Below are 27,360 nucleotides of genomic sequence, written 5' to 3'. Positions count from 1 at the left end.
GAAAAGGCAGAGGTTTGTAATGGAAGTGCTGACATAAGCCTTAATTAACAGGCAGGTGAGCAACAATCCTGCAGTTTTAACACGTTGGCAGCTGAGGGTGCAAACATCTTTGGAGATAAGAATCCCTATCTTAAAGAAAAATTCTGAGCTTGCAGTGCATGGAATACAATAATGGTCTGATTCGTATGTCAACAAGTTCCCTTTTTAGGCTTCCTCAGCTGAACTCTTTGTTCCTTTCATTTCAGCAAAAACATCGGTAGTTCCTCCTGGGAAGAGAAGCTTGGCTTCTGCACATTAAATGGTTAATCCAGCTATCAAAAACTGTGCCCATCCAGCTAGTTCAGGAGGAAATAGCAGGTTATGCTGTGTAGCAAAGAAATGTGTTTATGTTTTGGTAGAGAAAAGGGTTTAAATGTATTTAAATGACCTAAATTACGACATAGTTCTGTGAAACATCTGGTGTAGCTAAAATACATCCCAGGGTGGCACAGAGGTCTGGTTGACCTCTCTTCTCAGTGACCTGTGTCCTTCAGCACATGGGAGTTACAGGTCATGCCAAACCCAAGCCATTATGATGCACTGCACCTGCAGGAACGCACACAGGCACCGAGCTGCTTTAAATCAAGGTCTGAGAGCTGCCATCTGAATTTCCCTGCCTCTTTGGCACAAGTTTCTCTTTGATCTGCCTTTCCAAGTTGTCAGAGGATACCTGGTTTCATTGGATTCAGCCACCTTAGAATTACTGTCTGTGTGTCCCTGGATAAAAAGACATTTAATTGGGTACAAATCATTCTGTATGCAAAGAACCAAAAGCTCGAGCCAAGGGAATTGTCCTGCAAGGGGAGATTAGAATCTCTCTTTGTCTTGCCAGGTGCTTTGCTCCCTTCCCTTTGAAGCTTTGAAGTTAATACAGGTTTGAGTTTTTGTTTACAGCTAGATTGCCTTTCAGATTGCCTTTTTAAGGCAAAATTCCCTCCTATGGACATAGTGTTCCTGGAATCATTTGCTGAAATGTGTTAAAGTTGTTCAGTAAATGAGGCACTTTTTCTATTTCAAGACAAACCTGTCGGATTTTGAAAGAGTAAACACGAGGTTAAAGCCTGGGCTCTGCCACAAGATGCTTGCGCGCTGCTCCTGTGGATTTCGGCGTGAGTCACAGCTGCTCAGCACCACAGGCAGGATTACCTTGCTGAGACTGAGGCATCTCATGAAAATAAATTGTGGACTAAAAAGGAGTTCCAGGGAGGAAAAGGATTTTCCTCCTATTTGTTGCCACTTGATGTCTTGAGGGAAATGCAGGGAGGTGAGCGAGAAATAGATTAGAGGCCATGCATGTTAATACCGTGCGGTGATGCGGGTCAGGATGGAGTCAACATCTTGCCCACCTGAGAATTTCAAGGCACTGTCAATGCAATTAAGCCTTCCCTGTTTCCAAGGAAATCAAGAGTTGCTTCGTGTTGCCCTTGTTAAAGCTGCCCTGACTGGTAGGAAAGGAGATGGTGGGTAATTTGGTTAAAGCTGCATCAACAGACAAGGAGCCTAGGAGAGAACTGACCGACAGCCACGCGCTTGAGCTTTTGGCCGCGTGTCTTCAGATTTCTGTCTTCAGAAATGCTGGTGCAGGCATCAAACGGTGAGAAAAGAGAGAGGCAGGAGCATGCAAGAGAATCTCTTTGCTGCTGTGTGTACCGCAAGCCAGTGGAGGGGACAGTCCAGGTGTCCTGGGGATAATTTTATCCAGGTATGTGCCGCGTGAAGGCTGCATGAGGAGATGGAAGGAAAACAAAGACATCGTTTGCCTTGAGCAAATAAAATGCGTTTGACAACCGCAGTTTAAACGGAGATCGTAGTGGCGTGTAACCAGCCTTTCTGGATGGGCACGACCCGGATTAGAATGCGTGTTGGGCAGGCAGATGTTTGGCCAAGGGCCTGCGTATCCGTGCGCGCGTGTGTGTTTAAATGGGTGGACGAGGCGGTGAGGGACATGGGTTAGTGTTTGATAGGAATGGTTGGACTCGATGATCCGGTGGGTCTCTTCCAACCTGGTGATTCTATGATTCTATGAAACCTGGCTGTCCCAAACTTATGGGCCTTTCCACATTGAGGTAAGCCTGGCATAAACCAGCCAGAACTGCGTTTAGAGCAGTGCTCAAGCTGGATTGGGATGTGTATGTGTTTGGTCTAAGCTGCTCGCTTCTTAGAAAACTGTATTTAAGGAGGGATGAAACCGGTTAGTCAAGAAGGGAGAGGACGTTAAAAATATGATGAGTAGAAGAAGCAGATGGAAAATAGCTGGGAAATGGGAGAGGAGAAGCAAACAAAAGGGAAATTCACTGACTTAGCTCTTCCCTTTGGAGGATACCCAGGGAAGAGAAAAGAGAAAGCAGGAGAGGAGAATTGAAAAGTAGATGGTTCTGAACGTGTCAAGGCTGATCCTGACTCAGCATAAAGTATTGCTGTGTGGTGCAGGTAACGTTATCACGTGCCAGAGCATCCTGCTGCTCTGCCCTTTAGGGATTGATATAGGGTGGCTTCTGGGCTCTCTGTTTATTTATTTACTTATTTGTTTATCTCTTCATTTCTTTTTCCTAGTAAGCTTTTGCCTTTTAATCTAGGAGACCTGTAGCAGGTGTTAGAGGGTCACAAGAAGTTTTTAGCACCTGGAAACTAAATGTAACCCCTTTACACCCTACAGTCTTTAGCATCTGCTGCTATAAGAGCTGGTATTTATTAGAAAAGCACCTTTAAGTTAGAGCAGAAAGAATTAATATGAAGTTGAATTTGGCCCTTCCAGGTTATTTCTGTGGTAGCGTTGGGATGTGGGCTGCCTAAGGAAATGTTTTAGTCCTCATCTTGGCGGAATATACAAAGAGCTCTTACCTTTGTAACTGTCAAAGCTGTGAACCAGGACGTGGTTCCTGAAAGCAAACCCAATAAATACAAGGAAACTCTTGGCTAATGCCACTGTTGTTGGTAGTCAGGGCATGGCTGCGTGGAGACAATGTGTTGGAAGGAAAAGGCTTTCCGGATGGATGAACTGAGTTTGTTCATCAAACAGTGACATACCTGTTTGATTTTAGACAATAGCTGCCCAACAAGTAAATGGATGCGTTCTTTTGTTTAACTGGGAGAAGTAAATCCACACCAAATCCACATAATTGATAGACATAAACAAGAACGTTCTGTGTCAGGATGAGGAGCGTTTGGGAAGGTTCAGCCAAGGAGCTCAGCCTCCTGTTCTCTAGAAAAATTATGAGCAACTTTTGCTTTGCCTGTGTTTGATCACCCACAAAGCATCCATGTGAAGCTGGAAACTGTAGACATAGAGTTAAAAAGTGGGGAGCTGCTATGTATGGGTCTGGTGCTCCTCTGGACCCGTTCTACAACTTCCATATCCTTCTTACGTTGAGGATTCCAGAATTGGACACGGTACACCAGGAATGTTTAGTGTATCCATCACAGGAGGGGTATGATGGACCTTTTGTAGGGCAGCTGAAAGGATTCTGGGTAAACTGAGCATGTGAAGGCATCTTGAGGCCTTGATGTTGAGATACCTATAAGTTTGGTTGCAGCTTTTGGGGGGCATTCTTGACGTATTTAAGCCACATACTGCGATTGAAAAGAGAATCTTATCCTTCTGCTTTGAGACTGTATGTTGGATCAAGGCTTCAAGGGCACGTTTCTGGACTAGGAGGTTTTCTGACCTCCCCCTTCACACCCTTCTGGGAAAAGGAAAGGATTCAACACTAAGGCTATCTTGTCCTTAATACGTGGGATGTGTGAGTGATTCCTGTAGGTCATCAGTTCCCACTGTTCATGAACTTCTACTCCATCACCCATTTAAAATCGCTCATCTGAGGATTTTAATATTTCATCAGTTCAAAGCAGGCGGCTTAATGAATTGAGAAAATGAGGAGAATTTGGGATATTTAAAGGGACCTTATACTCATCAGGCACGCCAGCTGCATGTCAGCAGCACATTCCTTTTCTTGGCTGAGCAAAACATCTCTGTTTGTCTGTTACTGAGGAACCTTGGAATACAGAATCTTGACAAGTCCAAAATTTCGTGTCAGCTGGACAAGCCCTTTGAATTTGGTGCAAATCAAAAAAACCTATCTGGAGGAAAAACAGGACCTCCAGGCTGCCTGGTGCTGCAGGCAGAGAAATTGTTTGGCCCTTCCCTGCACTTGTGTGCTTGTAACAGGAGCAGCTGCTTAACTCAGAGGATGAGGCTGTGAGTGTTCCTTGCGTTCTAATAAGTAAGAGAGTTTTCAGAAGTGTTTTTTGAGGGATGAGTTTGGAGATCCAGCATGGGAGACCCGGGAACTTGGAGAAACTGGGGGTAAGCGGAGATGATTAGGTTGGTGTTAATGACAAACTGGGGAACTGAAGGGATTCCAGATGCACCAGACCTGCCTGATAGTCTTTCAAACCCAGAAACCCTGGCTCCACTGCTGCAGGAGGGGAAACCTGAGGCTAAAATATCAGCATGGGCATCCCCCTTGCCAAAGCCTTTGTGGCACCGTGGTGGAAGGGCACGTGTCAAAACCAACTGTCAGAATAAAGTACCAGTAATGAGAACTGGGTTTGCTCTTCGTCTCGGTGCTTTATCTCTTCCCCATCTCCAGTCCAGCACCAATGTGGTGTCGTTCCATCTTATTTTTATTCATGGGCTTGCAGAGAGCTGAATGACAAAGCAGGATTACAATAAAAACATCTTTATTCTTATTTCCACCTCATTTTGGAATTGCCAGCTCTACTGATCATTTTTATGAACTGTCATGAGCATTAATGAAATTTTATGAGCATTTTGCTTGGGACATTGCAGGTTGATTTTTTTTTTCCTCCCAAGATAAGTCTGCAGGGAGAATTAGGGCTGTGTTGCCCGTGGTTAGAGTCGGGATTTTTCAGCTCCCAGCTCTCCCAGTTGGTAAAACTTGTTCACCCCTTCTCCCTCTTTTCCCTTCCTTCACCTTTCCCCTTTCCTTTGCTTTCTGCCTATGCCTGATGGGTGCCATCTCATCAGAAGGTGGAGATGACCCGGGAGGCAGAATGGGGTGCTGGTAAGTTGTTGTCTATCAAGCTCTATCAAGACTGATGTCTAAGAAGGACAGAGAGTGACTGAGAGCTTTTTCAATCGATGATGAAGTTTTAAAAGGCAACCAAAAGACTGAGCAATAAAAAGATAACCAAGGAGGCCAAGGGATGAGAGGTAACTGCGCCCTGAGCTTTGCCTGCTGGAAATCATCCTTCTGTCTAGAGTGCAAAATTCCCGTGGGTTACTGCTTGCTCCTGGAGGTAGGTGGGAGTCTTCCCATTAGCTTCTGCAGGTCCCACGCTGGATACCTGAATCACAGGGCCAGTTCGCACTTGGTTCAGCACGTGGAAGTGCTGGTTATAAATGTCAGTCGCCAGGTAGGTTGGAGGGGGTTGGTTTTTGCAGCAAAATTAGAGATGAACTTGGGAAATAAGACAAGGTAGCTTCCTCTCAGCGGTTGGTGAAGTGGCAAGGCAAAGGAGCTGAGGATGTCCTGAAGTGTCAGAAATGGGATTGGGAGAGGCAGTAAGAGAGGTCTGAGGGAGGGAGGCAGCCCCTCTGCTCCTCAGAGCTGCGCAAACACATGCTCGCTTGCATCCAGCTTCTTTGCCTGGGGCTTATCTGCCTGTCTCTGATGGAAGAGTGACACGGGCTGTCAGCGGGTCACGCTGCCTATTGTTTAACAGTGGAACAAACTCTGCCGCTCCCCCTTGCACCCCCCACTTCTTTATTAGTCACCTGATCAGAGCCTTCAAATCCTTGACCCAAATCCTCCTGTGCCCAGCTTTAGGTCTTATCCTGCTCTGGCTGTTCTGTCCGGCGTCGACCTGCGAGGAAAGGTATTGGCTGTGCGCGGTGTGATTAGGGAGATGCTGCTGGATGTTTTGAGCTGTGTGCAAGGTGATAAGCAGGAGCGAGGGAGGAGGGAAGAGCCCTTGATCAGTCTGAGCCGCCAGCTTTCCCTGATCCACATCCCTTCTCTGTTTCTGCTGACTCAGTGACCCTGGTTTTACTGCCGCGGAGTGTTGGAGACGGTGACCTTGCCTGCCTGCTCAAGGACCTCTGGCACTCAAAGGCTGGGCCAGGGCAACCCAAGACACGCAGAGGAGAAAGTTATTTTGCAGAATTTCTCATCCCAGGATGACTCACAGCTCTATTGGACTGGAAGGTGGTTAATCCTGCGCTGATTTGGTGCTGCACGGAGTCAGAGCATTCGCCTTGTGAAAGGGGCTGGTTTTTCATCTGGTTAGGAAGGTGTGTGTGCTAGTGGGGAAGAAGCTGAGAGGATTCTTCAGCTCTTGGGAATAAACAGAGTATTTTACCCCCAGAGCACTCAGTTCTGAGATGGGGGTCTCTGCTTCGTAGTGGGCAGAGCCACAGGGCACGCATTTATTTCACTCTGAGATGCCACTGGGGGCTGGGAGAACGATAGGGTGGTTTGCATACAGGTTCTGTGCAGGAGATCAGACAAGGTAGATAGAACAGCCCCTTCTGGGGCTTAAAATCAATGAATCTGTGATTAAATGGCCCACAGAGGCTGGACATTGCAGGATAAATGAAAAGGAGCAGTGTTTTACGTGGGAGCTGTGGTCTCTCATGGCAGCATAATGACCTCAATGGCCCAGGTCGTGTTTGTCTTTCTGGGTCCTTCTAACAAATCCGAGTTTTACCTGTGGATAGGTGTTTGAGGCCAGGTTGGATGGGGCTTTGAGCCCCCTGGTCCAGCAGGAGGTGTCCCTGCCCATGGCAGTGGGTTGGAACTGGGTGGGCTTTAAGGTCCCTTCCAACGCAAACCATCCTGTAATTCTATAGTGGGGAGAAGGAAGGTGGATTTTTTCCAAGGGCTGAGGTGCGCGTGTTTCTTGAAAATTGGTCATTAGTTTAAAAAACCTGCTAACTAAAACATACGAGAGCCTTTGAGTGGTGATTTTACACCAGTCCTGACATTACGTAGTCGTGCTGTTACATAAGGCTGTTTCTCAGAGCTATAATGATGCAACAGTATTTATAGACCAATCTGGGTTTTCCTTTTAATGGCTTCCATAAAAAGCTCATTATTCCCTTCCCACAGTCGCTGGCTGATTTACATGCGTGTCCTGTCCCTGGGCGTACGCGCCGCTTTGGGTAGCCCTGAGCGACTCCAACTGCCTGCACCTCAATAAATGACTCTGACACCAGCCTGGGTGCGACACCGCTCTGGTCCTCACACCAGAAACTTGTCTTTTGGGGTGATGCTGAGTGACGGGAGAGGAGGGTGACAGAGAAGAAGAAATCACTTGTGTTTCAGCAGGTTTTGGCTCTATTGTCATCTCCTTGGTGCTGCAAACTATCCTTCCTGGCTTATCGACCTGGCCAGGCGAGGGACTTGGTGTGGTTAGGATGGGTGCACACGGGACGTAGAAGGGAACGGAGTAAAGAGAGCCAGAGAATCTGTTGTTCCCTGAGCCAGGGGCACCGTTGAAATCTGCTCTTGAACCAGACTTGCTGAGAAAGAGGAAGGAATAGAAACCCTGCATGCGTTCCTCGGTGGTGCAGGAGGATGTACCTGTGCTGATCCCCACTTTCCCTGGTTTAATCAATGCCCTGGCGTCTTTCCCCCTGCAAGCCCTGACATTCTGCCTTTTGCATATTGGATTTTTTTTTCTTTATTGTAAGGAGGGGCAGAGGGTTGGGACAGTTTTATGGCAACCGTATTGATCGGTAAAATTTAATATAATCCCTGCACTTACTATGTGATCGTTAAGGGGATGGAGAGCCAGGGAAACATAGTTAAAAAGAAATATTTTTCAGTTTTATTTCCTCTTGTGCTACTTTTTGGAGTCTCTCTTCTCTTCCAAACCTGGCATCATCTCCTACTTTGCACCCCTTCAAAGACAGTCATCATTTTTGACTGGGTTTTCACAGTTTGCCTTTGATTTGTTTTAAGTATTAGGAAAAAGACTTATCCGGTCTGGTCCGGTGCTAGATTAATTCACCATCTCCTCAGCTACGTGTCTGGCAGTTTCTGAATCTCTGTGATTTTGTGTCTGCTGAGAATATCACTCCCTCTTTTTTTTTTTTTATCTCAGATATATCTGGAGCTCCTATTGCTGAAGCACCAGGTTGTCTCTTGGTGCCTAATGCCTCCCACTCACATAGTGCCCCTGTGCATCCCCCTGTGGATGGAGAGCAGCAGCACAAAGTGGTTAACTGACACGCCAGCGCATTCTGGGCAGGAAAGTAGAGCAGAAAAATGACAGCTTGAGTTGGAAACTTGTGCTGAATATTCTACTCACTGGAGCAGCCTGCGTTGGGTACTGCTCAGTGCTGCTGTGCTGTGTGTGATGTACCTCCTCGGCACTGACCTGCGCTTCTTGTGCCTGATGCCAACCACTGAAAGGTTACTGTGCAGGGGCTCCAGGAAAGCCAGGGAGGGCTCTTGATCAGGGAGTGCAGGGATAGGATGAGGGGGAATGGTTTTCAGCTGAAAGAAGGAAGATTGAATTGAGATCTTGGGAAGAAATGTTTTCCTGTGAGGATGGGGAGGCCCTGACCCAGGTTGCCCAGAGCAGCGGTGGCTGCCCCATCCCTGGAGGTGTTCAAGGCCAGGCTGGATGGGGCTTGGAGCCCCTGATCCAGTGGGAGGTGTCCCTGCTCATGGCAGGGAGTGGAACTGGATGGGCTTTGAGGTCCCTTCCAACCCAGCTCATTTTATGATTCTATCATCTTGCTGCTCAGAGCACAGGCAGAGAAAACCCTGCCTGCCAGCGGGATGGATGATCACTAAGACATAAACAGGGCTCATTGGGTCTCACCCTGCGAGGGGGACATGCCTTGACATTTGTAGTGAGGTTGCAGTTGTTATGGCCTTCTTATTTTGGAAAGGGCTGCAGTAAACAAGGGGGCAGTCGCTATTGATAAGTATTTAAATCCTGACTAAATTCTCTCTTTCCCCTCTCCCCCCACCTCTTCACAATCGCTCTTTGCAGTCACTCTGAGCAGTGTGTTGCAAGAATCACCAGACCCTGCGGGCGCCTGGCTGCCTCTGCTAGATGCAGAGGCTCTGACACTGATTTATATTTTGGTTAATTGTCTCCATCCATTAGTCTCCTCATCCTTCTCCTTGTTAAAGATGCAGTTGCTGCTAATGTCTGTAAATGAAACACATTTAAAAGGTATTGCTCCCAGTGTGAGTCTGGCTTGGGTTAACAATCACTGGAAGCTGCCACCTCCCGAGGTTCTCAAGGTCCTGTGTCTCCACGCAGGTGCCGGGCAGCCCAGGTGTTTGTCCACACCTCTCTGCTTTCCCTCACTCCAAGAGCCAAAGGGGCCAAGAGCCTGAGAAGTCTGTCCCATTTGTCTAATCCCCTCTGTAAATCACTCTGTGCTGGATGTGGTGGTAGGATGGCTCCAGAGCCAAGCTGAGAAGATAGATTTGAGCAAGAAGGGACTGATTTGCTGGGGCCGTTGGAGATCAGGGAGATGTGACTGGAGTGGGGGGCCAAATGTTGGTCAGCATGAGGTCCGGGGGACAAGACAGGATCTTGGAGCAATAGCTTCTGCCTTCAAATACTGCCAGTTTGAGGTGCAGGTGTTGCTCAAAAAAAGACCACGATTCCCTAAGGTCAGTCGCACAGGATTGCTTCATGTCTGGTTACCTCGGCTTCTCTGAGGGGGCTTGCTCCCATTTCATTTACACGTCCCAAGGGATGGCCTGGTGGCAGTCCCTACGATGGATTTCTTCCTTGGGCACTGGTTGGGGCTGATTAGGTGGCCTAGATGACGTTGCTCGTGCGATGTGTGCCAGAACCTGCTGGTTTAGCTGCTGTCCTGCGGGTGCTTCTCTGCAGACCCGCAGGCGAGTCAGTGGATTGCTGTGACGTCTTGTCCCAAACAACACCTGCCATCTGGGTGCCGTTTCCAGCAGTTGTCGATGTGGCTGCCTCCCCCCCAGAGTGCCTTTTCTCGTAAGCAGTGCTGCTATCAAATGACCACTGGTGGACTATTACGCTGCCATTAAGAAAGTCTCATCAGAACAAGCACCTTTTGGGGAGACAGAGGACCAGTGAGGTCCATTAAACAGAGACACTGCAGCAATCAGTGTTCGCGGAGAACATTAGCGATGGGTTTTTTTACCTCCAGTGGTAATTTTTGCAGCCAGTAGCGATGAGTACATCTCATTGCTTCGTTGATGCTTTGCAGAGCGGGTTCCTTGTGTCAGAGCACTGGGATGTGTTAGACCGTCGCCTCTGCTCTGTGTCTGGGTTGAGTTATCCCCGCTGTCCTGACTGTACTCCCGATGTTCATTGGGTTTGGGGGTGAGGTTTTAGGATAAGGAAGATTTTGTTGTTTCCCAGCCCTGGCACGGAACCTGCAGCACCTGCCTCCTGTGCTGCCCTCCCCTGAAATCTTCTCTTGTGGCCAGTGGAACAGGACAAGTGTACGATGCTTGCAGAAATACCTTCCAAGGCCAGGTGGGTGTTTTGTCAGAGAGCAGCTTTCATTTCATGCTACATCCAGATAAAGGAGCTGTTTGGACTTGGCCTTTAAAGCTTTGTGGTAGCTGCTTGCAGCCTGCGGGGCCTGAGTTGTGGTGCCCCGGTGAGCTCCTCTGTTGCCTGTGGCTCAGACAATCCCCTTATCGCAGCTTTCCTGCATTCCTGGTAAATGGTTCTGTTGCTCCTGCGTCCTCTCTTCATTAGGATTTGAAAATGGCCCAAACCGTAATAATATCCAGCCACTTGTCCAGCTGTTGCTTTTGGCACCAAGGCAGAGCCTAGCGGCAGGGTGGGAATCCTGTTGGATGGAAAGCAGGTGGCAGAAGCCTAGGACGTGCTTTTGGATGGAGAAGAGGCCAAGGCAAAGGCAGGGCAGATGTATGGCATGTTTGGTTGGGATGGTTACTTCTCCGGTGCTACGTGGAGCACAATTACAAGCATTTAGCAGCTTTACTCCTCATTAAAGCATATTCCATCCATGACAAGGTCTGTGTCACCTGCAGCTGTCCTCAAAGCTACAGAGTTGGCCTTGAGAGAAATCTACAGGGTTGTTGGGAAGCTGCTGCCTTCCCCTTATTTCTTCGTAGGAGGGTGTCTTTGTGAAGATGGGATCTCACTCGTTCATCAGCAATCATCGCATACTCCTTTGCCACACGAGATCCGTATCTTCCTTTTAACGTTTCATCCCTCCCCGCAGCTGCTCAGTACGATGTTGCAAGAACAGGACAGTGGATTCAAATAGAGAATGAGCAACAGCACATCAGCTGGAATTGAAAGCAACAACATGAGTTAATCTTTACCAGACACGTTTAGATTCTCTGTTCAGATATAGGACAGGGCGAATTTGAGCATCCTGGGTTGTGGTTAAGTGTGTATTGAAGTTCAAGGCTCAAAACTCTTGTCATGCTGCAAGTTCTCTTGTAAAGCTTTGCCCACCAAAATAGAAGAAATAACCTGAAAAACATGTCTTGTGATCAACACTTTGATCATCCTGAGCCAGTTTATCGAAGAAAGGTCTCACGGGACTGTCAGTAACAGGGAGTCACTTCCCAGTTTGAAAGCAAATCTGGCAGCGGCCAACCAGCCACGAGCCTCCTGGAATCCCTGACAGCGAGTACTCTGTTTTCTCCCCATCATTTTACGGCAAGAGCAGGACTTGCTGCGATGGATGGAGGTGCCCAGCCTGTCGTGCCTCGCATTCCCCTGCTGCTGCCGACACACCTGCATTACTGCAGGTCCCCAAACCATTAATTACCAAACCCCATGCAATCTGAATGTTGCCGTGGCAACCTGCAGCCCTCCAGGAGGCTGTTTGTCTCCTCCTTGACCTCTCAGGAGATCTGTATCTTGCTCAAGCCCCCTTCTCTAATCTGGTTTTTATTTTAAATATAATATGATGCTACTGGAAGGGCTCAGACCTTTAATCTGATTGTGTGTGCGTGTGGCGGTGCATGGACGGGGCAGCGCCTGCATTAACAGGCACCCAGCAGCGGCTCCGAGACAAAGGCGAAGCGCGGGGTGGCTCTGCCCTGCTGGGGCTGCAAGTGAGCGCCTGCGTGGGATTATTGGCTTCGGCACACAGATGGGGGATCCCTCTACAAGGGAAGGAGCAGCCCCTTCCAATCCCCTTAGTGCAGGCTCCTTCTCACTGTGGTCATGCGAGAGCTGTGCCGTTACTGATGTGGACTTGAGCGAGGATGCTGCTTTGGGCATTACTACACAGAGGGATCCCAAACGTGTGGCTCTGGATCCTGACCTGATGTCCTCAAGCTGTAATTCTTCTGTATTCGCACCAAGGGAAGGGTCTTGAATTGTGCATTGGCTCAGCCTGCTGGAGCCCTGAGGCCAGGCTGTGAGAATTGGGGTGGTCCAGCCTGGAGAAGAGAAGCTCCCTGGAGACCGTAGAGCAGCTTCCAGTGCTGAAAGGGGCTCCAGGATAGCCGGGGAGGGGCTCTTGATGAAAGAGTGCAGAGATAAGATGAGAGGGAATGGTTTTCAGCTGAAAGAGGGGAGATTGAGTTGAGATCTCAGGAAGAAATGTTTTCCTGCGAGGGTGGGGAGGCCCTGGCCCAGTGGGAGGTGTCCCTGCCCATGGCAGGAGGTTGGAACTGGATGGGCTTTAAGGTCCCTTCTGACCCAAACCATTCCATGATTCTATGATCGTGAGCAAGTGGAACACACAGTGAATACCCTGTGACCTGGGCTGAGGGATGGGGTCTCATTTCTGCTCCGTGCCACTTGTTTGGGCTGTGTTCCACGTGGCTCAGCTCTAGGGATGGAGAGCCAGCTGCGTAGCCTGGTCTGTGGGACACTGGCTTTGAGAGGTGCTGGATTGGGCACGATAGTCCAGGGCCAACACTTGTGAGCAAAGAATGAGGAATTGGGGAGCAGGTATCCAAAGGGAATTGATTGAAGCCGGGGCAGAGGGCCAGGGTGGACCGCCCTGCCCAGGTGTGGGCACTAAGTGAGGGCAGGTGTGGGTACAAAGCGAGTGCAGGTGCTCCTTGTTCTGCAGAATTGCTGGTGGGGCAACCAGGCTGCTCTGCCCAGGGCAGCACATTGTGCAGTTTGCAGCAGCAGAAGGTAAGCGGTTGGTTGAATGTTTCAGACTTTTTGGGTTTTTTCTGTGGAAAAACTCACTTGCTGTTCCTAGGGTTGTTGTGAGAGATGGATGAGGCAGGGCTGAGGTAGGTGCTGGTCTGCCTCGTGCTGTAGGGCTGCATCAGTGATGCTGGTTTGGCTGAGGTGTTCTCCTCCAGGGTCTGGGCAGGACTGAGTTTGGCCAGGCTGGAGTTACAGCTCATACTTTGTAACTTTTGGTCTATGGACCAAGCAGATCTCCCAGAACCTGTGCTTTGTCTTTTGTTCTCCTGCTGGGCCAGGCAGCAGTGGACAATGTGATTCCAGGGTTGGGAGTGCAGTCGCAGTGCTGTGAGTGTGCAAAAGCAGGGGAATTCTGAATGCTGATAGTCCTGGGCTGAGCCCCTTTTCGTGGCGCAGGTATTTAGGGGCAGGGGGAGCCCCTGAAGAACTGAGACTCAATTAAAAGTTTAGCTTCCACTGTCTATTAAATGGCATTGGGATGAAAGCAGTCAGTTGGACTTTGCTCTGTGAAGGTTCAGTAGGGTCTCTGGTAAAATGGTGTTTGTTTGCTGTCTCATGCAGTCATGGGTGAGGCAGAGGTGGCAGAGTTCTCGGATTGAAGCTGGCGTTTCATTCTGTTGATCCAATGCGGTTGTGAAGTTCTCTGTGGTCTAAGCAGAGCTTTATGTGAGTCTGTCCCTCATCAGGGAGCCCACGCAGTCACTGGAGTCCGATTGCAGCTGGGTTTGCTGGGGCCAGCTTGGCTTACGGTATTTATTTATGCTTACAGTCTTCACCTACGCAGAATAGTATCTCTTCTTTTCATAAGAAGCTCTGCTTATTCACTCTCTCTTCTCATGCTACAACTGAGCCTCAGCTCTAAGCCATCTTCCATTGTGCCTGGTGTAGAACAAGCCTGGAAGAAAAAGGAGCATCTCCTAGAGACAGTTTGATGTGTTAAAAGCTGTCTCAGACTGTTTGCCTTATCTCTAGCCTTTCTTCCCTTTCCTCTTAACGTCACCTTGGTGTTCAGTTCACCTTCTACAATGGTCTTCCAGCAAAGTCCTGTTTTCCTGGGATCCTGTCTAATTGTGTGGGGAGACTGGGTTGAATTCAAGGAATCGTCGAATGGTTTGGGTTGGAAGGGACCTCGAAGCCCATCCAGTTCTGACCCAGGGACAAGGACACCTGTCCCAGCCCCATGTCAGGGACATCTCCCACTGGATCAGGGGCTCCAAGCCCCATCCAACCTGGCTCTGAACATCCCCAGGGATGGGGCAGCCACAACTTCTCTGGGCAACCTGGGCCAGGGCCTCCCCACCCTCACAGGAAAACATTTCTTCCTAAGATCTCATATAAGCCTCACCTCTTTCCACTGAAAACCATTCCCCCCATCCTATCCCTGCCCTCCCTGATCAAAAGCCCCTCCCCAGCTTTCCCGTAGCCCCCATGAGCGCTGGAAGCTGCTCTAAGATCTCTCTGCAGCCTTCTCTTCTCCAGGCTGGACAACCCCAACTTTCTCAGCTTCTTGTGTGCTGCCCCATGGTCCTGTGGTGTCTGCTCCTGCAGGGAGTTATAACTTTCTGAAGCACCTTTTCCATACTATGAAGGTCTAAACCCACAAGATTACTGGGTAATAAAAATATTGATTCTGGTGTGGTGATGTTTCCTTCCCTGTAGATCTCATGGTTTTAGTTTGCAGTGAATGTATCGCACTGTTCTACACACTTTATATTTTTGAGAATCAGTGTTAAGGAGTTGCTGTGCTCTTTTCCAGAGAGAGAGATATAGTGGTGGATAAAACAATTCCTTCTTGTAGCTCTCCTGACGTGTTTACGTGTCAGAGGAGCTTTGGGCTCAATTGGGATGCAAGACACTCTGCAAATGCGAAGATATAATTATCCCATTTTTCTCGCCCTACTCCCTGCTTTTTCTCCTTCTGCACTCCTGGCTCCTCTCCTCCGCCCTTTCCTTGTGCTGATGGCAGCGTTTATCTGCATTTGTCCTCTGTCCCTGACATCCAGTTATTGATTGGCGTGATTAAAAAGAACTGATAATCACTTCACATTAATCCCATAAATGACTTAAGACACCAAAATATTTGCATAATGCATCTTAAAGGTGGCAGCTAAAAGAGGATAAGACCCAAAACTGCTTGGCACAGGAGAAATGGGCTTCCCACTCACCTGTGGGCTTGCTTAAGTAATGAGCCTTCTGCTTGCATAAGGAGGAATCTGAACTGGTTTAGTGGAGGAAGATGCAACGGGTGCTCAAAGGCTTTGAGATCCGAGCATCCTCTCTGGTTGCTGAGCCTGGAGGTGGGGGCAGTGGGGGGGGAGCAGCAGGGAACACGACAGCGGCTGCTGAACCAAGAGGCTGTTTTTGTCTGCTGCATCTTGTGAAAATCTGGAGCCAGACGCCCGCTGAAAGTACCTCTGTCTAAAGACTTTCTGTCATAAACTTATCTGATTAGCAGGGAGCTAGACGGCAGATTAGCCCCTGCTTCTGCGCTAGGGCTGGGCACTTGGGAGCATCCGAGCAGATCCGCTCCTGGTGCTGAGAGCCCGCAGGTGGGGGGACAGGGGGTGGGGGGTGGTAGGGGGGATGAGAGGGGGGATATTTAAAGAGAGATCATCGCTAGGTAATTCTGCAGATAATGCACCCTCCGTGCTGCTCTGCTGGTCCCAGGTGAGGACACTCCGCTCTGCACCAGTGGGTTGGTGGTCATGTGCTGGGTGTCCCAGCAGCACAGAGTGGGTGCACTTGGCATGTGAGTAGAGGGTGGGAGGGAGCTGTGGATGTGGGAGGGAAGGGCAAGATTTGTAATACGTATAATTTTTTTGTAAGTATCTCTGGTTCTTCTGCCTGTCACCTTCCGTTCAGAAAGAGGAGAGGAACTGAAATAGCCACATGTAGCTTGGGGCAAGCTCCTCGCGCTGCGATGGCGAAAGGATCTGGAGCTGTTTAGCCTGGAGGAAAAGAGGCTGAGGGAAGACCTTATCTCTGTATACAACTGCCTGAAAGGAGGTTGTAGTGAGCTGGGTGCTGGTCTCTTCTCCCAAGTGGCAGGTGATAGGACAAGGCGGAATGGCCTCAAGTTGCACCAAGGCAGGTTCAGACTGGACATCAGGAAAAATTTCTTCATGGAAAGGCTTCTCAGGCACTGGAATGGTTGCCCAGGGAGGAGCTTGGATCTCCATTCCTGGATGCGTTGAAAAGATGGGCAGGTGAGGTGCTCAGGGATCTGGTTTAGTAGTGAACAGGCACGGTTGGATTCAACGATCTCAGAAGTCTTTTCCAACCAAGCCATTCTATGATTCTATATACTGCGAACAAACAAGGGGGAGACATCCCAGCATTTCCATTTAGTATCATGTATACATTTTAGCTTGTTCTTTCTCTTCAGTGTTTGTAGAGCATTTACTCAGAAATACTTTGTGAGTGGTTAGCTATATGCAAGCAAAAGCATTTGCCAGCTGAGCTGCAGGATCTGCTACAATGACTGTCTTTTTGTGTTTGTGTTCTCCCTCTCCATAGAAGGGAAAAAAAGGGGACTAAACAAGCCTACTTAGCAGCAATCTGGTGGAAGGATAACAGGCAAAATAATGCTGGACTGCTCTAAGGCATTCTCTTGCCCCAGAAGGAAAAGGGCATTGTTTCAGGATCTGTTAGAGTGAAGAGCCGAAAATGAGTTTTGTAAATAAATCTGTACCCTCAGCTCTGAGTAATCCTGATGTCTGGGTTCGTGGTGGGGTTCTTTCTAAAAAGAAAAACTATTATTCAAGTAAATAAAGTCATCTCGTGTTCCAAGGGTGATGCAATGGAAAAACTTAGGTTTTTTTTAGGAATAGCAGGGTGACAACCGATAGAAAACTATCAGTTATTTCAGTTCAAGTTTCCTATTAATACTGGAACAGATCTGCCAATTCCTACACTTTCAGTTTTTCCATCTGAGATGTAAGTTCTGGCCCACGCAAGTTATATCTGGCAAAACTGAAATGAGGAGCTCTGGCAGCTGTAGAGTCCTTGATGGGAAATGAGAGAGCAATCTGGGAAGTGCAGTGCACTCCGTCTGCGCTCCCCAAAATGAGAGGAGGTTCCCTAGGAGCCTGAGGAGGAGGGGGAGAACCTTGCTTGAAATACAGCTGTGTCAGGGCCAAACAAAAGAATCTTGCGTGCGTACTCGTATATGCTCATACACACAAAAATCAATTACGTGGTGGCAAATAGGATTTCCTTAACTTGGCGCTTTTCTGCTCTGTTGCAGCCGTGATAACGACCTTTCCACTATCATCTCCAACCTGCATCAGAGCCGTCAGCTCGTTATGCCAGAGACCCAGAGCCGCTGCGAATTCAAGAGAAACAGCATCGACGTCGGCTTAGGAGCAGCAGGTAAGCAGATGGAGCAGGTCCTGCTGGTTTGGGTTTGTTGACTTCTCCCCTTTCTCTTTTTCGCTCCCTCGTTTCTCGTTTTCTTCTGTGGCTGTCTGCGTTTCTCTTTGGAGTGAGCCGTGTGAAGGCTTTTAATATTCTGGCTAAAGATTAACACGGAAAGGATTTCATGGTGATGTTAAAGTCATTTTGAGATCTCAGCCCTGTGTTATTCTCAAATCTAGTGGTCTGTATTAAACTACTGGCAAAGGAGCTTGCGCCAGCAGAGAAGTGAAATGTCCCCAGGGTTCGTGTCCAGTGAAGCAGAAAGGCCTTGCAGAGAGCGTGGTTTGATTTGTAATTTCATTAATCAGAGGTTCCCTGTGCTGCCTCTGCACCTGCCAACTCCTTTGTGAGGGTGTGTGTGTGTTTTTTATAGGGCTACCTGGCTTTTTTTGGGAAGTTCACCTGGTTTCAACTTAACATGGTGAAACCAGAACTGCTCCTCTTGGATCCTGCACCGTGGATGGCAGCGAGGGAGCACGGGGCGATGAGGCTTTGGCAATAAGCTAGACATCTGCTTGTTGTTTGCAGAATCTGTGATTTGCTTTTGATTATAAGTAACAGTTGTGGAAAAACTGGGAGTAATGCTGGTTTTCATGTTGGGTGATCCCCGTCCTTCCAAATCTGAATTGGATCTCTCTGTGTGTGTTAACGTAGGCCTTTCCTGAAGATCTGTGAGTTTGTGGATTTGTTTGTGTTTTCTTCTATGTCTTTCTGGTGACTGTGTGACTTAAGCCTGGATCTGAAGGGAACACCACATCTGATGCGCTTTGGGAATGTCTTCGGAGGGTGTTCAGTAACGTGACGGGTACCTGGTTTGCTGTTTGCCTGAGGCTTGGAGGAAAAGTTCCTCCTGCTCACAGTGAAATCTGTACTGGTGTGACTGCTCTTGCAGTGAAGTGTTTGGTCCCATGTATGTGTTGTGTTGAACTGGGGGCTTTGTGATATTCTGTAAAGCCACCACAGGCAGCTCCCAGCCCTTGCTTTCACAGCTGAGTCTCCATATTCTCTTCATTAACTGATCTCTGCAGCCCCTTTTCCCACACAGCTCTAAGAGTCAAAGTGGCCAGTTACGTTTTTCTCTGTGACCTTGCTTGAGTCTATAGATCTCAGTCAACTCTGTATGTTAAATAACTTCTATAGTATTGCTTGCTTTACTGAGAAACTGCTGGGCTTGATCAATGTTGCTGAATTTCTTTAAGATCCAGAAATGCAAAGGGTACTTTTCATTCCCCTAAGTGTCAAGTGGTAGAAAAGATCAGGTCCTTACTCTTATTTATCAGAATTCACGTTTCAGGTTCTTTAATGCACGGGTGGACGAGGTGCTAAGGGGCATGGTTTAGTGTTTGATAGGAATGGTTGGACTCGATGATCCGGTGGGTCTCTTCCAACCTGGTTATTCTATGATTCTATGAAACAAGAAGTATAAAACAACAGGCACTACACATGTGTTGTAGCAGCGAGGACAGGGGTGTTTGGCTCTGACCTCAGTGGAAGTCTAAGCAATGAAAAAGGTGAGTGCTCATTTACTCAAGAAGCCACCCAGCAAGTGACAGAGCTTTTCAGGACATGGTAGATTTGGTGCCTCTAATAAGAGCTGACCAGCAAAAGAGTAGGTGGGGGATGGATGGTGGGGAGATCAGGTATCTAAAGGGAACAGTTTAACTCTGTTTTTTCCCCCCTGTCTGGAGCCACCTTGCTCCATGTGCTTGGTTTGTCATTTGCCAAAGTCCATGTAGAACCTGCCAGCCCTGACTCTGGGGGATGTGCTAAACTGGTACCTATGTCACCATCTCCAGGACATGGAAGTGAAGGGAACAGACAGATTGGACAGGAATTTGTAGCTGGTGACGACTACTGGGTTTATGTCTCAGTTCTGTTTGTTTGTATTGGCAGGAGTGGAAGGGGAGAATGGTAGAAATAATCACTGCGTATATAATTTTAAGACAGTGTTGAGTTAGTCTGTTGTTCAAACCACTTAGTTACAACAATAAGGGAAAATGAAACATGCCTCCAGTTGTTTGCTGTTTGCATTGGATGCCTTTGAGAACAATACTGTGTATTTGGCTTATGAGAATCTTGCCCTCAAACAGGCGTTCGGAGATGGACAGTGCTGAAAAAATGGTCTTAATGCCGATACATTTTAAAACTCCCACATCACTCGTGACTGTGAGCTGCAGTGCTCCTAAAGTAAGTTGGAATCCGCTGCGAAAATGTTTTCCGTTGCTGATGTAGCATTTCTGGTTTGAAATCGGGCATAAAGTCCCAGCCTGGAGAGGCAGAATGCTCCGAAAGCTGCTCTGCAACTCCAGCTGCAGATTCTACAGGAGGAGGGGTGAGCGCACCCAGCTAAAACAGGATTCAGAAGTGCGTGTGGCTTCTTGGATATGGCTAAGGCTAAGCAGAGGATTAAGAACAAGGGTAGCACAAATGGAAGAGATTTGCTTATTGCGGGGCCCGTGGGGTTAAGAAGAGGGTTGAAGTTGGCAAGGTTGGTTGGTTTACAATTAATTCTGTGAGGGAGTTCCATGATTTATAATGAAACCAGGATTAGAGGCAGTGCAGTAGTTTCAAACAACATGGACAGGAAAATCAGAAGTATTACTGGATCTTTAATGGCCTTTGAAATGCAGAAAGGGGCTGAAGGTAACAGAAGATAGCGGTGCAGAGTTAATTCTGGGGCTTTTGTGAGTTCTGGGAGGTAGGTGAGATGAGGGGGCGTGTGAGTCAGCCCAGCAAAGAAGGGCAAATTTGCCCAAGATCATAAAGCAAACGATGACTGAACAACAGAGCTCAGTCTCCTGTCTTGTCCTCCCAAACTTCTCTGCTGGATCTGTGTGTTGTTCCACTGCAGCGGCGTGGAGTAGATGTGGATTATAGCCTCCTTCTAGAGATTTGGCTTGTGAAGGATTTGGGGAGAGGGTAGGAGTGGCGTTCCCCTGCTACTGTGTGTACTGAAGCACAACGTCTAGATAAGAGCAGCCGACAGCTTAACTCAGCTTTGAAGTGTCCCCTCATACTGAAACTTAAAGGAAATAAAGAATACCAACAGCGAAAGGCTACCAAAAAAAGCAAGAATCTCCTCCAGCCAGTGCTTTCCAGTCGGACACCTGGAGACGTTGCGCTGGCAGGGGTAGCTGAGGCTTTTGCAGCGACAGCAGGAGTAGGTGGCCGAGAGGCGTGTGCTGATAAAATCTAATTGCCCTATCGATTGGCTTAGAAGCCACCATCAGCTGCGGTAATGATTGAGATATTCTGATGTGTTTGATGCATATTAGCTGTATCTTGTTCCTCTGGGCCCGCTGGGGACCGGGAGGTATTACAGAGATCTCTTAATCGTGGAGCAAACTTGCATGTGTTGGGCCTGCTCTGCTGCACTACAGATTTATTACAATTACTGCTGATGCGCTTGGATTTCCTCAGGTCCCAGGGGGTCCTGGCTTTCGGGAAGAGCTGCCCTGTTTGTAACTCTGAGTTCTTCACTGGCTGAGGAAAGCCATCTCGCTGGTTTAGGCTTTCACCCATCCGCACCCTCTCGCACCGTTCTTCTTTCCTTCCCATCTGAGGTGACTGTTGGCAGTATTGTGCCCTCAGACTTTGAAGAACAGAAAAATTCTGCCAATTCTGTTCTCTCTGCCTCTCTTTGTGACTGGGAGCGGAGGCTCTTGCTGAAGAGAGAGCACTGGTTGCTGTAGAATCATAGAATGGTTTGGGTTGGAAAGGACCTTAAAGCCCATCCAGTTCCAGCCCCCCTGCCCTGGGCAGGGACACCTCCCACTGGATCATTTCGCTCTGAGCCCCATCCAACCTGGCCTGGAACACCTCCAGGGATGGGGCAGCCACCACTGCTTCTCTGGGCAACCTGTTCCAGGGCCTCCCCACCCACATAATGAAGAATTTCTTTCTAATGTCTAATCTAAATCTTCCCCTTTCCAATTCAAAGACATTTTCCCTTGTGCTATCACTACAGACCCTTGTATAAAGTCCCTCCCCAGCTTTCCCGTAGCCCGTTTCAGTACTGGAAGCTGCTCTAAGGTCTCCCTGCAGCCTTCTCTTCTCCAAGCTGAACAACCCCAACTCTCTCAACCTGTCCTCTTACGGGAGGTGCTCCAGCCCGCAGGTCAAGGATGTGTTTGGATAATGTCTAGTCACCAAATGACTGGTGTACATTGCAAGTTTGCAAGTGTTCGTTGTCTCCAAGACGGATGGAAAGAGCAGTAGATTCTTGTGGAGGATCAGAGAATGTAGTGTAAAGGAAGGGCACTCACCTCTCTGCCAACTCTGTTGCTCTTCACTGATCAAAATGATATCCAGCTGCTCTTTTGAAGTCTAGGTTACGTCTACACAGGGTTTATATCCAGCTGCTACATTTAATCTCCTCCTACTTCTCTGGCCAGTGTTGGACTTCTTTTTTTCTCTCTTTTAAACCTGGAGCGAGCTAACGCGGTTGCTGAGAGGTGAGGCTGGCTCTTGGGCAGAGATGTTCCGTTCACAGAGAAGAGAGGTGAGCTACTTCACTGAAATTCTGACAGTCCTACAGGGCTGCACTTGGGGGAGCATATGTAGAGTCTACCTGGAAAAATGGGCTTTGATGATGCCCAGAGCTCCCAGGGCAGTTAACCTAGGAGATGTGAGTGCTCTCTCCTCTCTTGACACTGTAATCTTGATTTTTCTCGTGGTGCTCTGCAATGGAAAATGCTAGAGAATGCTTTCCTTGGTGCTAATTAAATTGCAGTCACGATGGGGATATAATATGCCAAACGGAGGGAGAAAGAAAAAGTATGTCTGATGGGGTCTGTGCTTCCTTAGGAACACACAGAGGCAGCCTGCGTTGGTGAGATTCAGTAAGAGGCTTAGCAACATCTGCAAAGGTAGAGCAAGGATGCTCGGATGCCTCAGGGGGAGCGCGCGTGTGGGAGGGGAGGGCAGGCGATGAGCCTAATGAGAATATAAAAGTCGTTTCCAAATGGATCAGATAAAGGCGAGGCAGCAGCCAGGGTGCAGCGCTGGCACTAGAGGGGCTTACCTTGAGAGCGGATGATGGCACAAGGCGCTTTTAATCTTAATTGAGAGAGAGAGACACACACACACACACAAGGATGAGCAAAGCTAGGGCTGCTTGACAAAGGCACAGTAGCAAAGCTGATGGTTTGCACATCAAACACGGATTTAGAGCCCCTTTAAGCAGCTAGCGGTGTGTCTGTAAACAAGTCCAATCCCCTCGATCCAGTTTGCCTAATGCAGTCTGCCAGGGCGTGTGTGGAGGCCAGAGGAGCCCGTGTGAGCTCCAGGGCTTGTCGAGAAAGTACGGGCACCTTCTCCCTTGTGTGTGTGTGTTTGGTACACTGCTTGAGGATTTGAATGAGCATTTTGCAACAGAGTCCTGGTCCCAAGGCCCTAAACGATTTCTCCCCTGCAAAAATCCTCTTAATTTCTCCTCTTTCTCTCCTCAAACGCCCTCCGTTCTGCGGCAACTTCATGACTTTCCAGTTGCGGTAGGACTATGTTTGCATGGATAGAAGTGGAGGGATGAGGGTCACTGATTCTAAAGAAAGGTGGGTGGATCTTAACCTCTCTTCCTTCTGCCCCTCATGATTAGAGAAAGTTGACGTGGTGGCTGAATATTGTCTGAGAGAAGGCACCTAATGGAGACGTGGCAGAATATCAGGTCTCGCTCCAGAGAGCAAGCAATTTGCTGTTGTCCTGCATGTAACGTTTGGGACCGCATGTGGGTTTAAAGACCCCTCCCCAGTGATTAGAGACTTCTTTGGCTGTGATGTTGGATGCAGCAACAGGCCAGCTTTCTGATGTTTCAGAGCTTCCAGAGAGCTTGGGCTTTTTCTAGGGGTTGTTGGTCAATGAGATGGAGATGACAGACCCTGGAGAGGCTTGGCCTCAGAGCAGGGGTGTTCTCAGTGACCGAAGGAGCAGCATATTAACCTGCAATGATGCCTGTGGAAATCCTGTGTGATAGGGAGAACAGAGAGTTGGGTTGTTCAGCCTGGGGAAGAGAAGGCTCTGGGGAGACCTTAGAGTGACCTTCCAGTACTGAGAGGGGCTCCAGGAAAGCTGGGGACAGACTTTTCGCAAGGCCTGTTGTGACAAGGCAAGAGGTAATGGTTTTGAACTAAGGGAGGGGAGATCTAGACTGAATATAAGGAAGAAATTTTTCACAATGAGGGTGGTGAAACACTGGCACAGGTTTGCCCAGAGACCCCATCTCTGGCATCTTACTGGGTCAGGTTGCATGGGACTCTGAGCAACCTGATCTGGTTGACGATGCCCCTATTCCTGCAGGGTTTGGACTGGATGACCTGTCCAGTCCCTTCCAACCCAAGGCATTCTAAGATTCTATGATAACATGACATCTGTCTCCCTTGAGGAATCTCACTTCAGGAGTCCTGCTCCACTGGAGGTCGTGTATACATGGTGCTTTTTCAGTTCTGGAAAAACACTGTTCCTCTACACGTCTCAAAAACATCCTGAAAGAGAGAGATCTCTCCTCTCTTGGTGAGGTCATTTGTTCTTCTGGGTAAGGTTATTTGTTCTTCCATGTTAGTGCTCCTTTCTCATCTTTCCTCTTGAAGCTCTATTGACTAAGCAAGGGAGGAGGAGAAGTTTCTGGAGTGAACTGTAAACATAGTCACATTTACAAACTGGTCTTGGAATTTTTATTGCCAAGGCAGTGGTTGGAGCTCACACGCGTGGATCTGTAGCTGGTCAGATGAGTTGTCTTGCTTTCTTTGGGCCTGTCCCTGAACTCTGCGTGCCCGCCGTGGAGGGCTTCCCCGTAGTTTCATTTGGCTTTGCACCGAGGCCAAGAGCTTTCATCTGCTAAGGAGGAGTTAATGTTGGGGGTGACAAAGAATTGGGATCAGGGATGTTGTAGCTAATGGTTAGAGACAGAATTACAGGGAACGGCTGTTTTCCGAGCGTGTGATAATGAGCTCGGGTGCAGACATGTTTTCATTTAACAAAGCCGAACAAGAACAAAAAAAAAGCAGAAGCCTTTATTGAATTGCTTCCTTAAATTGAGCAGAAAATCAGCACCAAATGGGCATCCAGGAGCTGTAAACCCAGCCACATTTGTTTGCGTGTTTTGCCATGAAGGACGGTTGTTTATCTAGGCAACATGAGGGGCTCGGCTCTGTCAGTGCCATTCATCCTCTTGGCTTGGATCTGGAGGACTGGCGTTTCTTTGTGTTCTCTAAGTTCAGTTTTATTTCTTCTGAAGCCTCGTGGGGGTGGGAGGTAACCAGCATCCTTTTGTGATACAAACGGAGGTCCTGAGAGGTGAAGGAAAAATGGGAAAGCCCAGCATGGAAGCGCTTCCTTTTACTGTGCCCCACAACTGCACTTGAAGCGTAGGTTAGTGCAGAGGATTTTGCTGGTGGGAGTGTTGAGTTTTTATTCTTGACTTTGTCACTGCAGGAGGAGAAGGAGCTGAGGCAGTTCAGTGCCCTGTTCTTGGAATTCAATAAAACCTTGCTCTTGGCAGGGATTTGAAGCCAGTTCCTGGCAGGAGGGTTCTTGTAGCATGACTCTGATCTTTGGGAAGGTCGGTGATGTGTTTCAAGGTACGTCTTCTTCACTTCTAGGAAAGCAATGCTGTAGCTGGACAAGGAACTTGCCATAGAATCACAGAATGGTTTGGGTCAAAAAGGATCCCAAAGCCCATCCAGTTCCAGCCTCCTGCCTTGGGCAGGGACACCTCCTACTCAATCAAGTTGCTCAAAGCCTCATCCAACCTGGCCTTGAACACCTCCAGGGATGGGCAGCCACCACTTCTCTGGACAAACTTAAGTAGTAGCTTGGCCTCCTCTGTGCCTGGTGTGAGCAGGACACACTGGCCATAGTGGGACAGCGAGTCCATCACTCTCTGACCGCTGGCCAGAGAGCCACCAAACTTAGGACCAGAACATGAAGTGGTGTTGAAACTGAAATAAACACTGACTCTTTCTACTTTTCTTGCAGCCCTGAGAAGAGCCAAGATGATCCTTCTTCCAAAAATAACCTCTCCTCCACCTTCTTTCCCAGGTGCCTTACAGGCAGCCAGTAAAGAGCTGAAAACAAATCATCAGTGCAGTGACATCTCACTGATGTTATATATAGAAATCCAGTACCGGTTTTAATGCGGTGCCTGACTTGTCCATCCTTGCTTGCTTCTGGGTGGAGAGGAGGCAGCGAGTGGCTGCTTCTGACCCTGCCACCAGTCAGACTGATGCTTCAGAGCCAGGGATTTTATGCTGCTCCTGCTCCAGTGCTCGTGTGCATCTCTGTGTCGTCAGGTTTGAATGCTGTGGGTTTAATCCTTCACAGCAGGGTTAAGGTTGTCCCCCGGGCAAGCTCCTCACGGCTGTGTCTGCAAAGCTTGTGTTGTGATTAGATGCCCAGGTAGCAGGTGTTGGGCTGCTGCTCTGCTCCTTGTTCCTTTGAAGCAGTCAGCAGGGTGCTCTGTGACTCACAGCTTCACGAGCACTCTGAAGGTGAGGGAGAAGCCCTGCTGAAGAGGTGCAGGGGGTGGATGCATTGGAGATGTCACGCAAGAATGTTGGCCCAGCCTTTTGGGTTGATAGACTTGAGAGAAGCCCACCAGGAAACTCTGAGCGCTGTGCATTTAGAGCGCCGGGGGCAGGCAAACCTGCCAGCGCAGTGTGGGACCATCACTGCCTTTGCTTGAAGCCCTGCCAGCTCGGTCCCTGCCTTGCAGCCCTGCTCCAGCACCTTTGGCAACACTCCCCTGCCCCGGGCTGGTCTCTGGTAAATGGGAAAAAACCGATAACTCTCACTGTAATTTGGGAAAGGCCACGTGTTGGGGTTTTGTTCCCTCCTGCTGTCTCTACGTATACAGGTAAGCTCTGGTTTCTCTACAGGAACACAGTCAAAACCCTCAACTCCTTTCCCTCTGATGCCTTTCTACTGTTATTTAGCCTCTTCGGTGCAAATGAAGGAGATGGGTGGGAATTCCCAAGGGTTAAGTTGCAGGCATATCCCTGTAGGATACAGACTCAGAAGTTAAACTGCTCTCTGTCCTGGTGATGCCCTCTCTCCACACGCAAGCTTGTGGTTTCAGACCTGGTCAGGAGAGCCTGCAGTGCTGAACGCTTTAGAGATCAGACATGAACAGGCTTGGGAGGAGCTGTTCTAGGATGGACGGCTGGGGGTTGGGAGGATTTTATTAATGATTTGCTGTGAGCAAGAAGAGGGTCAACTGCCATTAATTTTTCAGCTCTGTGCAATCTTTTTGTTGCCAGCTTCCTTTTCTTTCCTTTGCTTTTCTCCCCTTTCCTCCTTGTTTCCCTCCTCCTTGTGTTTCTTTGGTTTTTCAAACCCTCTTTTTGCCCCCGTCTTTTCTGTTCTTAATCTCCATCTCACATATCATAGAATCACCAGGTTGGAAAAGACCCACCATACGCACCCTTCTTCCTTTCCATTTCTCTTCCTGCCTTTAGTTAGTTCCCTTGTCCTCCTCCCTGTTCTCCCTTCCCCACCCTCCCTCCGTCTCCAGGCTCCTCGGGAAGAAGACAATTTGAAGGCTTTCCGCTCCTCTCTTAGCTGAGAGGCTCCTTCCCTCAAGCCAATCAATGGCAGCCTTTCAGCCCCAGTGGGGCTTGGCAAACATTAGATCAATAAGTTATTAGCACCATTCTGTCAGCTGTAATGTGGAGATTGATCGGGGCCGGGGCTCCTGCATGCTGCCTGGCACTTCCCCAGCCTGATAAAGATGACAGATTAAGGGAATAAGAAAAAGGAATTAAGGAGTCTGGCTGTCAAAGCTGTCACGGGCTGGAGGAGCAGTGTTTTTTTCAGGGGGCTGAATGAGTGCAA

General features: G+C 48.6%; 1 protein-coding gene across 4 annotated transcripts in view; it reads left to right on the top strand.

Annotated features, from left to right (window-relative positions):
- SAMD11 (sterile alpha motif domain containing 11) overlaps window positions 1–27,360 on the top strand; it is a 123,716-nt gene that overhangs the window by 48,540 nt on the left and 47,816 nt on the right. For all 4 annotated transcript variants that reach the window (XM_069874681.1, XM_069874682.1, XM_069874683.1 and 1 more), the window contains one exon: window positions 17,366–17,490. In XM_069874681.1, coding sequence (XP_069730782.1) covers window positions 17,366–17,490 — 125 coding nt within the window. The remainder of the gene's footprint in view (window positions 1–17,365; window positions 17,491–27,360) is intronic.

This window comes from Phaenicophaeus curvirostris, chromosome 22 (genome assembly GCF_032191515.1).
Source record: "Phaenicophaeus curvirostris isolate KB17595 chromosome 22, BPBGC_Pcur_1.0, whole genome shotgun sequence".
NCBI lineage: Eukaryota > Metazoa > Chordata > Aves > Cuculiformes > Cuculidae > Phaenicophaeus > Phaenicophaeus curvirostris.
The sequence above is the reverse complement of the archived record's forward strand: the minus strand, read 5'-3'. Positions and strand labels throughout refer to the sequence as shown.